This window comes from Patagioenas fasciata, chromosome 36, assembly GCF_037038585.1.
Source record: "Patagioenas fasciata isolate bPatFas1 chromosome 36, bPatFas1.hap1, whole genome shotgun sequence".
Classification (NCBI taxonomy): domain Eukaryota; kingdom Metazoa; phylum Chordata; class Aves; order Columbiformes; family Columbidae; genus Patagioenas; species Patagioenas fasciata.
In genome coordinates, this window is record NC_092555.1 from 2,531,155 (window position 1) to 2,542,493 (window position 11,339).

Consider the following 11,339-nt stretch of genomic DNA (forward strand, 5'->3'; position numbering starts at 1 on the left):
CAGGAATGAATGAATGGGAGGTTAATGTGGGCCGTTAGTAATGAATTAAGGGGGGGGGGGTTAGTAATGAATGGGGGTTAATGGATGGATTGGTAATGAATGAATGGGGGTTAATGGGGTGTCAGTAATTAATGGGGGTGTAGGTAATGAATGGGGGGGGGGGGAATAAATGGGAGGGAACTAAATGTGGGCAAATTAAAGGGGGGGGTGAACCGAAATTATTGGGAATTAAATATGGGGGAAGAATTAAATGGGGGGAATTAAAGGGGGGGGGGCAGGGGGAGAAATTGGGGTGAAACCAGAATTAAATGGGAGGGGGAAACTAAAGGAGGGGGGGGGGAGTTGGTGTTGCACATTAGGGGGGGGGGGGGGGTCACCCCAAATTTGGGGGCAGCAATTGTAGTGCAGGGAAACCCCCCCCCACATTCATTCCAAGGGATAATCGCCCCCCCTCCCCCCAATGACGTCAGGTTTAGGGGATTTCCCCGACCCCTCCCCCACTCTCAGAGCTTCTATTTTTGACACTGGAACCGCCCCCAAAATTGGGGCGCGGCCCCTTTAAACTCCCCCCCCGCCCCTTTCCAATCCCCGTAGAGTTTTAGGTGGGGTCCACATGGGTGTTGCCCCTTTAAGGCGCGGAGGGGGGTGCGGCCCCTTTAAGCGCCCCCCTCCCGGCCACTTTAGCCCCGCCCACACGCGTCTTCCTTCCGCCCCCCGAGGGGGCGTGGCCAGCGCAGGCCCCGCCCCCTCCCGCCGTTTCGCGTTCGTTTCTTTTTTTTTTGGCTTAAAAAACGGGGAATTTGGGACAATTTGGGGGTGAAACGAGGGGGGGGAGGGGCTTGAAAGAAACGGGTCACGTGGTGGAAAGTGGGTGGGGTCAGGAAAGCCACGCCCCCCTCAGGGAGAATTCGCGCCGAAGCCATAACCCCGCCCGGGCCACGCCCCCTTCCCCAGGCCACGCCCCTTTGTAGCTCCGCCCCCTCGGAAGAGTTAAAGCGCGAGGAACTTATTTTTTTTATGTAATAAAGTTTTAAGGAGAAAAAAAAGCTCATTTGGCAATGAGTTAATTAACGGGGGAGTTAATTAATGGGGGGGGGGATGGACCCGGATGCCTGGGTCCCCCTGTGATGTCATGGTTGTCATAGAAACCACCTGTCAATCAACTGAGAGGGGGGGTTTAAACTGTAAAAATGTTTATTGTGGTAGAAATGAATGGGGGGACCCAGGCGTCCGGGGGGGACCCAGGAGTCCGGGAGTGGACCCAGGCGTCCGGGAGGGACCCAGGAGTCCAGGAGTGGACCCAGGAGTCTGGGAGGAACCCATGAGATCAGCAGGGACTCAGGAGTCCGGGAGGGACCCAGGAGTCCGGGAGGGACCCAGGCGTTCGGGAGAGGACCCAATGAGTTGAGGAGGGACCCAGGCGTCCGGGAGGGACCCAGGAGTCCGGGAGGCACCCAGGCAACCAGGAGGGACCCAGGAGTCTGGGACGGGACCCAATGAGTCCAGCAGGGACCCAGGCGTCCAGGAGGGACCCAGGAGTCCGGGAGGGGACCCACAAGTCCAGGAGGGACCCAGGAGTCCGGGAGGGGACCCACAAGTCCAGGAGGGACCCAGGCGTCCAGGAGGGACCCAGGCGTCCGGTCAGGCGCTGGCCAGCAGGCGTTGCTTGCGCGCCGTGGCCGTGTACGGGTGCCAGCGCCACTCGACGTCGGCGGCGTCACCCTGGTCCAGGGTGCCCAGGCGGATCAGGTAGGCTGGGGGGGACATGGGGACAATGTGGGGACATGGGGACAACTGGGGATGTGGGGGGGGACAATGTGGGGACATGGGGACACTCACGGCGCAGCTGGAATCGTGGTCCCACCTCCTCCAGCTCCACCTCCTTGCCCCGGCGCCGGTAAACGTGGTTCCTGAGGGGGCAGGGGGGTCAGTGGGGACCCAGCCGTCCGGGGACCCCCTCGTGTCACCCATGGGACCAGGGGGATCAGGAAAGGACCCAGGTGTTTAGGGACACCCCCTGTGTCACCCACTGGACCAAAGGAGGGTTCAGTGGGGACCCAGGCGTCTGGGGACCCCCCTGTGTAACCCACAGGACCAGGGGGATCAGGAAGGGACCCAGGCATCTGGGGACCCCCCCCATGTCACCCATGGGACCAGGGGGATCAGGAAGGGACCCAGGCGTCCGGGGACCCCCTCGTGTCACCAATGGGACCAGGGGGATCAGGAAGGGACCCAGGCGTCTGGGGACCCCCCCGTGTCACCCATGGGACCAGGGGGATCAGGAAGGGACCCAGGTGTTTAGGGACACCCCCTGTGTCACCCACTGGACCAAAGGAGGGTTCAGTGGGGACCCAGGCGTCTGGGGACCCCCCTGTGTCACCCATGGGACCAGGGGGATCAGGAAGGGACCCAGGCGTCTGGGGACCCCCCCGTGTCACCCATGGGACCAGGGGGATCAGGAAGGGACCCAGGTGTTTAGGGACCCCCCCTGTGTCACCCACTGGACCAAAGGAGGGTTCAGTGGGGACCCAGGCGTCTGGGGACCCCCCTGTGTCACCCACAGGACCAGGGGGATCAGGAAGGGACCCAGGCATCCGGGGACCCCCTCGTGTCACCCATGGGACCAGGGGGATCAGGAAGGGACCCATGTGTCCGGGGACCCCCCCGTGTCACCCATGGGACCAGGGGGACCAGGAAGGGACCCAGGTGTTTAGGGACACCCCCTGTGTCACCCACTGGACCAAAGGAGGGTTCAGTGGGGACCCAGGCGTCTGGGGACCCCCCTGTGTCACCCACAGGACCAGGGGGATCAGGAAGGGACCCAGGCATCTGGGGACCCCCCCCATGTCACCCATGGGACCAGGGGGATCAGGAAGGGACCCAGGCATCCGGGGACCCCCTCGTGTCACCCATGGGACCAGGGGGATCAGGAAGGGACCCAGGCGTCCGGGGACTCCCTCGTGTCACCCATGGGACCAGGGGGACCAGGAAGGGACCCAGGTGTTTAGGGACACCCCCTGTGTCACCCACTGGACCAAAGGAGGGTTCAGTGGGGACCCAGGCGTCTGGGGACCCCCCTGTGTCACCCACAGGACCAGGGGCATCAGGAAGGGACCCAGGCGTCTGGGGACCCCCCCGTGTCACCCATGGGACCAGGGGGATCAGGAAGGGACCCAGGCGTCCGGGGACCCCCCCGTGTCACCCATGGGACCAGGGGGACCAGGAAGGGACCCAGGTGTCTAGGGACACCCCCTGTGTCACCCACTGGACCAAAGGAGGGTTCAGTGGGGACCCAGGTGTCTGGGGACCCCCCTGTGTCACCCACAGGACCAGGGGGATCAGGAAGGGACCCAGGCGTCCGGGGACCCCCCCATGTCACCCATGGGACCAGGGGGATCAGGAAGGGACCCAGGCGTCCGGGGACCCCCCCGTATGACCCCCCAGAAAAGGGGAGGGGGTCAGTGGGGACCCAGGTGTCTGGAAGAGGGGACCCAGGCATCCGGGGGGACCCAGGTGTCCATGACCCCCATGTCCCCCTCATGTCACCCGCTGGACTGGGGGGAGTCCGGAAGGGACCCAGGCGTTCAGGAGGGGACCCAGGTGTCCGGGGAGGGGACCCAGGCGTCCGGGGAACCCCGTGTCACCCACCGGACCAGGATGACGTCGTCCTGGTTGGCGAATGTCACCACGCGGCGGCTGTCGGGCCGGGGGACGGGGAACAGGTGCTTGAGGATCGTGCCCACCTGGGGGGACACTGGGGTCACCGAGTGCCACCCGCAGACACAGCGCTGTCCCCATAACCACCGTGTCCCCATGTCCCCATATCGCACTGTCCCCATGTCCTCATATCCCCATGTCCCCCTGTCCCCATATCCCCCTGTCCCCATGTCCCCTGTCCCCATATCCCCACGTCCCCCTGTCCCCATGTCCCCCTGTCCCCATGTCCCCTGTCCCCATATCCCCCTGTCCCTTATCTCCATGTCCCCCGTCCCCCCAGTCTCCCCAGTGTCCCCATGTCCCCCCAGTGTCTCCAGTCTCCCCCACATTGTCCCCATGGCCCCCCAGTGTCCCCAGTCTCCCCCCAGTGTCTCCGTGTCCCCCCCATTGTCTGCATGTCCCTTCAGTCTCTCCAGTGTCCCCTCATTGTCCCCATGTCCCCCAATGTCCCCACGTCCCACCCTGTGTCCCAGCACCACGTCCATGTTGACCAACAGCAGATGTGGTGGTGCCACCAGGGGGGTTCCCCCGTGTCCCCATGTCCCCCAGTCTCCCCATATTGTCCCCAGTGTCCCCCCGCATTGTCCCCACTACCCCCAGTGTCCCTAGTGTCCCCATGTCCCCCCCAGTCTGCCCACATTGTCCTCATGTCCCCCCAGTCTCCCAAGTGTCCCCCGCATTGTCCCCAAATGCCCTCAGTCACCCCATGTCCCCCATTCTCCCCATGTCCCCTCCATGTCTCTACGTCCCCGCAGTCTCCTCCCATTGTCCCCATGTCCCCCCAGTCCCATTGCCCCCATGTCCCCTCAGTGTCCCCATGTCCCTCAGTCTCCCCATGTCCCCCCAGTCTCCCCAGTCCCTTTGTCCCCCGTGTCCCCATGTCCCACCCTGTGTCCCAGCGCCACGTCCATCTTGACCAGCAGCAGGTGCGGTGCCATCAGGGGAGTGCCGTGTCCCCATTGTCCCCATGTCCCCCAGTCTTCCCATACTGTCCCCAGTCTCCCCAATGTCCCCCAGTCCCCCCACTGTCCCCCAGTCTCCCCTCATTGTCCCCCATCTCCCCTATGTCCCCCAGGTTCCCCATGTCCCCCCAGTGTCCCCCATTGTCCCCATGCCCCCTCAGTCTCACCCCATTGTCCCCCCAGTGTCTCCATGTCCCCTCAGTGTTCCCCCCCATTGTCCCCATGTCCCTCTCAGTGTCTCCATGGTCCCCCAGCATCCCCAGTCTCCCCACATTGTCCCCATGTCCCCCCTTGCCCCCATGTCCTCCAGTCCCCTCCATTGTCCCCATGTCCCCCCATTGTCCCCATGTCCCCCCAGTCTCCCCATTGTCCCCATGTCCCCTCAGTCCCATTGTTCCCAATGTCCCCCAATGTCCCCAGTCCCACGTCCCCAGTGTCCCCATGTCCCACCCTGTGTCCCAGCGCCGTGTCCATCTTGACCAGCAGCAGGTGCGGTGCCACCAGGGGGGTGGCCCCGTGTTCCCCCGTGTCCCTGCGCAGGACGGTCCCGCTCAGCGTGAAGTGGGCGCTGGGGCCATGGGGCAGGTGACACACGGACAGCCCATCTGGGGACAAGGGGGCGGGGCCTCAGCGGGACACGCCCCTTAGAGACCCCACCCCCTCAGCAGAGGTGTTTCCTTCCCCTTGGCCCCGCCCCTTTCATTAGCCATGCCCTCTTGGTCTTGCCCCCATTGAAGCATAGTCCCTTCCCCCTAGCCCTGCCCATTTCATTAGCCACGCCCCTTTCATTAGCCCCACCCCAAGCCATCGTCCCACAAGCCCAGCCCTTCCCCTTTAGCCCCACCCCCTCACCACTGACCCCGCCCCCTCTCCTTTAGCCCCCCTTGACCCCACTCCCTCTCCTTTAGCCCCTCCCCTTGACCCCGCCCTCTCGCCCTTGTCTCCACCCCCTCTCCATTAACCCCACCCCTTCCCCTTTAGCCCCGCCCCATTTACCCTTGCTAAGCCCCTTACAGCTCCATGGCTGCCCCCTTCCCTTGTCCCTGCCCCCTGCCGTTTAGCCCCGCCCCCTTTCCCCTTGCCAAGCCCCTTATAGGCCCAGGGCTGCTCCCTTTGGCCACTGCCCTTGACCCCGCCCCCTTCCCCTTGTCCCCGCCCCCTCTCCCCTAGCCAAGCCCCTTATAGGTCCAGGGCTGTTCCCTTTGGTGCTGGCACTTGTCCCCGCCCCCTCTTCCTTAGCCACGCCCCCTCCCCTTGCCGAGCCCCTTGTAGGTTCAGGGCGGCTCCCTCGCCCCCTGCCCTTAGTCCTGCTCCCTCCCCCCTTGTCCCCACCCCCTCCCCCCTGTCCCCCTCCCCTCCATTAACCCCACCCCTTCCCCTTTAGCCCCACCCCCTTTCCCCTTGCCAAGCCCATTACAGGCCCAGGGCTGCTCCCTTTGGCCCCGGCCCTTGGTCCCACCCCCTCCCCCCTTGTCCCCGCCCCCTCCCCTTAGGCCCCGCCCCTCACCGGGGTCCCCGCGGGTCTCGTGCAGCAGCAGCAGGTCGGTGACCCCGGCTGCCCTGCAGGCCCCCACCAGCGCCCCCAGGTCCGCCCGGCCCCGGTTCATGCGCCGCGCGCCCGGGATCAGCAGGCACAGCTCCTGGGGGCGGGGACACAGGGGGCGTGGTCTGGGACAGGCCACGCCCACCATTACCATGCCCCAATAAGCTCCACCCCCACCTCTCCCCCATCAGCCTGTTATGTCCCATTCTGGGTCCCTCCATTGCCACCAAGGACCACACCAGGGGGCGGGGCTAACGGAGGAGTGGCCAAGGACGCCCCTCCCACCTTGTGGCCATGCCCCCATTAGGCTCCACCCCCTCCCATCAGCCCCTCATGTCCCATTCTGGGTCCCTCCATCGCTACCAAGGACTGTTTCAGGGGGGGGGGCTACTGGGGGTGGGGCTACAGAGGCCACTCCCCCCTTGTGGCCACGCACCCACCAGGCTCCACCCACATCCCATAGGATCCACCCCCTCCCAATGTCCCATTCCAGGTCCCCCCATCGCCACCAAGGACTGGTCCAGTGGGCAGGGCTAATGGGGGTGTGGGTACATAGGCCACACCCACCTTGTGACCACGCCCGCAGAAGGTTCCACACACCCCCCCCCCCTCCACTGTCCCATTCTGGGCCCCCCACCATTACCAGATACTGGACCGGGGGCGGGGCTAAAGGGGGTGTGGCCAAAGAGGCTCCTCCCACCTTCTGACCCCACCCCCAGCAGGCTCTGCCACAAAAGCCACGCCCCTCCCTTAAGCCACACCCCCTCCCATGGACACCTATTGGGGGCAGAACTCAGGCAGCTCCACCCAATGGGAACTCCCTGCCCAGGCCACGCCCCAGGAAGCCCCACCCACCCAGCAAGCCCCGCCCACCTTGGCGAAGAGGCGCAGGCGGGAGCTGGGGTCACGCGAGGTCGTCACCATCACCCGGGGAGGCTCCAGCCCCGCCCACTTGTACTCGTCGTCGTGGTTACTGGGATCTGGGGGTGGGGCTTAGACTGGCCACGCCCCCTTCCACCCAAGCCCCGCCCACTCCGGGAAAAGGTGAATTTGGGGTGGTTTTGGGGGTGTTTTTTGGGGAAATTTTGGGGTGTTTTGGGGTTTTTCTGGGGGTGTTTTGAGGTTGATTTTGGGGGGATTTTTTGGGGGTATTTTAGGGTGTTTTGGGGCTTTTTTGGGGTTTTTTGGGGTATTTTGGGGGTGATTGGGGGCTATTTTGGGGGGTTTGGGGGCTGTTTTGGGGTGAATTTTGGGGCTGTTTTGGGGGGTGTTTTTGGGGATTTTCTGGGGTATTTCAGGGTGGTTTTGGGGTTCTTTTGGGGATATTTTAGGGTGTTTTGTGGGGTATTTTAGGGTGGTTTTGGGGTGTTCTTTGGGGTGTCCTAGTGTATTTCATGGTGTTTTTTGGGGTGTTTTTTGGGTTAATTTAGATGGTTTCTGGTGTTTTTTGGGGGTATTTTAGGGTGTTCTGGGGTGTATTTTGGGTATTTTCAAGTGGTTCTGGGGGTTATTTTTGGGGTATTCTTGGGGGTATTTCGGGGTGGTTTTGGGGTGTTTCGGGGTGGGTTTTTTGGGCTACTTTAGGGTGTTCTGGGGTGCTTTTGGGGGTATTTTAGGGTATTTCAGGGTGGTTTGGGGGTATTTTAGTGTGTTTTCGGGTGTTTTTGGGGGCCCTGCTCACCCGTCCCTGCCTGGGGGTCGAACTCCAGCTCCTTCTGCAGTTTCAGGGCCTCTCGTCGCAGCTCCGTGGGCAGCAAACGGTTCTCTGGGGGGGAGGGGGGATGGAAATGGGGGGGTCAAGGGGGAACCCCAAAAACATCACACCCCATTGACCCCCCCTCGGGACTCCCCAAAATCCCACTGACCCCCCCGGGACTCCCCAAACCCCATTGAACCCAAAACCCCCCCTGACCCCCCCAGGAACCCCCAAAACTTCACTGACCCCAAAACCCCCCCTGACCTCCCCCAGGATTCCCCAAAACCCCCATTGACCCCCCCCCAGGCATCCCCAAAACTCCATTGAGCCCAAAACCCCCACTGGGGACAATAGGGGGTTATGCGGACATTATGGGGTTATGGGGACATTAGGGGGGACATGGGGACATTAGGAGGGACATGGGAACATTAGGAGGGACATGGGAACACAACCAGACCCCCCCAGGCCCCCCCATGACCCTACAATAACACAATGTCCCCATAATACCCCATAATGTCCCCACGTGCCCCCCAAAGTCCCCATAACCCACCCTCACGTCCCCAGAATTCCCCCAATGTCCCCATAACCCCCCATGTCCCCATAAGCCTCAATGTCCCCATAACCCCCATAATGTCCCCATGTCCCTCCCTAATGTCCCCATGTCCCCCCTTAATGTCCCCATAACCCCCATAATGTTCCCATAACCCACTAATGTCCCCATGTCCCCCCTCAATGTCCACATAACCCCCAATGTCCCCATAACCACCATAATGTCCCCATAACCCCCATAATGTCCCCGTAACCCCTCCTAATGTCCCCATAACCCCCCTTAATGTCCCCATAACGCCCCAATGTCCCCATAACCCCTAATGTCCCCATGTCCCCCCCAATGTCCCCATAACCCCCTAATGTCCCCATAACCCCCCAATGTCCCCATAACCCACTAATGTCACCATAAACCCCTAATGTCCCCATAACCACCCCCAATGTCCCCATAACCCCCTAATGTCCCCATGTCCCCCCCAATGTCCCCATAACCCTCAATGTCCCTATAACCCTCAATGTCTCCATAACCCCTCAATGTCCCCATAAACCCTAATGTCACCATAAAACCCTTATGTCCCCATGACCCCCCCAAATGTCCCCGTAACCCCCCCAAAATGTCCCCATAACCCCATCTAATGTCACCATAACCCCCTAATGTCCCCATAACCACCCTAATCCCCATAATCCCCCTTAATGTCACCATAACCCATTGTAACTTGTCCCCAATGTCCCCATGACCCCCCTCAATGTCACCATAACCCCCCTATACCATCCCCATAATGTCCCTGTGACCCCCCCCCAGTGTCACTTTTGTCCCTTTTTGTCCCCAACTCCACCATCAGACCCACAAGCTCCTGCAGCTCCAGGCACAACGATAACCCCCCTAATGTCCCCATAACCCCCTGTAACTTCTCCCCAATGTCCCCATGAACCCCTCCGAGGTCCCTGTGACCCCCCCGATGTCACTTTTGTCCCCTTCTGTCCCTGTTACCATCCAGCGCCTGTCTGAGCTGCTCCCTGCGCTGCTGCTGCCGCTGCAGCCGCTGCTGCTGCTCCCGCTGCCGCAGGAACTCGCGGCGCTCGCGGGCCTGGCGACGTAACTGGGGACACAAATGACGTCATCAGAGGGGACAGGGACGGCGGGGGGGTCATGGGGACACTGGGGACAAGTTACGGGGGGTTATGGGGACATTAAGGGGCGTTATGGGGACATTAGGGGGTTATCGCTGCACCTGGAGCTGCAGGAACTTGTGGGTCTGATGGTGGAGTTAGGGACAAAAAGGGACAAAAGTGACACTGGGGGTGGGTCACAGGGACATTATGGGGATGGTATAGGGGGGTTATGGTGACATTGGGGGGGTCATAGGGACATTGGGGACAAGTTACAATGGGTTATGGTGACATTAAGGTGGGTTATGGGGACATTAGGGGGGTTATGGGGACATTAGGGGGTTATGGGGACATTTGGGGGGATCATGGGGACATAAGGGGGTTATGGTGACATTAGGTGGGTTATGGGGACATTAGGGGGACATTAGGGGGGACATTGGGACATTAGGGGGGTTATAGGGACATTAGGGGGGTTATGGGGACATTAGCGGGTTATGGGGACATTAAGGGGGGACATGGGGACCTAATGGGGGGTTATGAAGAAATAAAGGGGGGCTTTCGGCACATTAGGGGTTTATGGGGACATTAGCGGGGACATGAGGACATTAGGGGGGTTATGGGGACACTGGGGGGTTATGAGGGCATTGAGGGGGTTATGGGGACATTGGGGGGGGTCATGGGGGCATAAAGGGGTTGTGGTGACATTAGGGGGGTTATGGGGACATTAGGGGGGACATGGGGACTTCAGGGGGGTTATCGCTGCGCCTGAAGCTGCAGGAACTTGTGGGTCTGATGGTGGAGTTGGGGACAAAAAGGGACAAAAGTGGCACTGGGGGGGGGGGGGTCAAAGGGACCTTAGGGAGGTTTATGGGGGTGTTATGGGTGGTTATAGGGACATTGGGGGCAGTTATGGGGACATTAGGGGGGGTTATGGGGGTGTTATGGGGACATTAGGGGTTATGGGGACATTGGGGGGGACCAAAATGACGTCATCAGAGGGGACAGGGACGTCGGAGTGGGGCACGGGGGCACTGGGGACAAGTTACAGGGGGTTATGGGGACATCAGGGGGGGTTATGGGGACATAGGGAGGGTTATGGTGACATTAAGGGGGGTTATGGGGACATTGGGGGGGTTATGGGGACATTAAGGGGGGTTATGGGGACATTGGGGGGGTTATGGGGACATTAAGGGGGGTTATGGGGACATTGGGGGGGTTATGGGGACATTAAGGCGGTTATGGGGACATTGCGGGGGTTATGGGGACATTAGGGGGAACACGAGGACATCAGGGGGGTTATGGGGACATTGGGGGGTTATGGGGACATTAGGGGGGTTATGGGGACATAGTGGGGGTATGGGGACATCGGAGGGGTTATGGGGACATTATGGGGGGACATTAGGGGGTGTTATGGTGACATTAGGGGGGATTATGGGGACATTAAGGGGGCACATGGGGACATTATGGGGGACAGGGGAACATTGGAGGGTTATGGGGATGCTAGGGGGGCACACGGGGCCATCATGGGGACACATATGGACATTATAGGGACACTGGGAGGGACATGGGGACACAACCAGCCCCCCCCACAGTACCACAGACCCCTCCACTCACCATAGTGGCAGCCACTCCGCTCTCCACACTCCACACGCCGGCACCTCCCAACACCGCCGCCGCCGATTGGCCGGGAGCGCAGGGGGCAGCCAATGGGAGAGCCCGGTGCTGGGGAACGCCGCTGCGCCCTCAAGCAAGATGGCGACCGAAC

The 11,339-nt window shown here is 61.5% G+C and overlaps 1 protein-coding gene across 1 annotated transcript; it reads right to left on the reverse strand.

Annotated features, from left to right (window-relative positions):
* Positions 1-1,176: 1,176 nt before the first annotated feature.
* IMP4 (IMP U3 small nucleolar ribonucleoprotein 4) lies at positions 1,177-11,278 on the reverse strand. The gene is made up of 9 exons (XM_071801213.1): positions 11,189-11,278; positions 9,456-9,564; positions 7,904-7,987; positions 7,096-7,202; positions 6,187-6,319; positions 5,130-5,284; positions 3,649-3,743; positions 1,840-1,910; positions 1,177-1,754 (listed from the first exon to the last, which is right to left on the reverse strand). Exons 1-9 carry the CDS (start codon positions 11,189-11,191, stop codon positions 1,642-1,644), a joined length of 870 nt encoding a protein of 289 aa, XP_071657314.1. The 5' UTR covers positions 11,192-11,278; the 3' UTR covers positions 1,177-1,641.
* Between the last annotated feature and the right edge of the window lie 61 nt (positions 11,279-11,339).

Excerpts from the sequence above, each read along its gene's own strand:
- IMP4 (XM_071801213.1), bottom strand. Across the intron at positions 7,988-9,455 it reads GCTCAGACAGGCGCTGGATG|AGAACCGTTTGCTGCCCACG; the intron begins GTAACAGGGACA and ends CCTCCCCCCCAG. Across the intron at positions 7,203-7,903 it reads CGACCCCCAGGCAGGGACGG|ATCCCAGTAACCACGACGAC; the intron begins GTGAGCAGGGCC and ends CCCCACCCCCAG.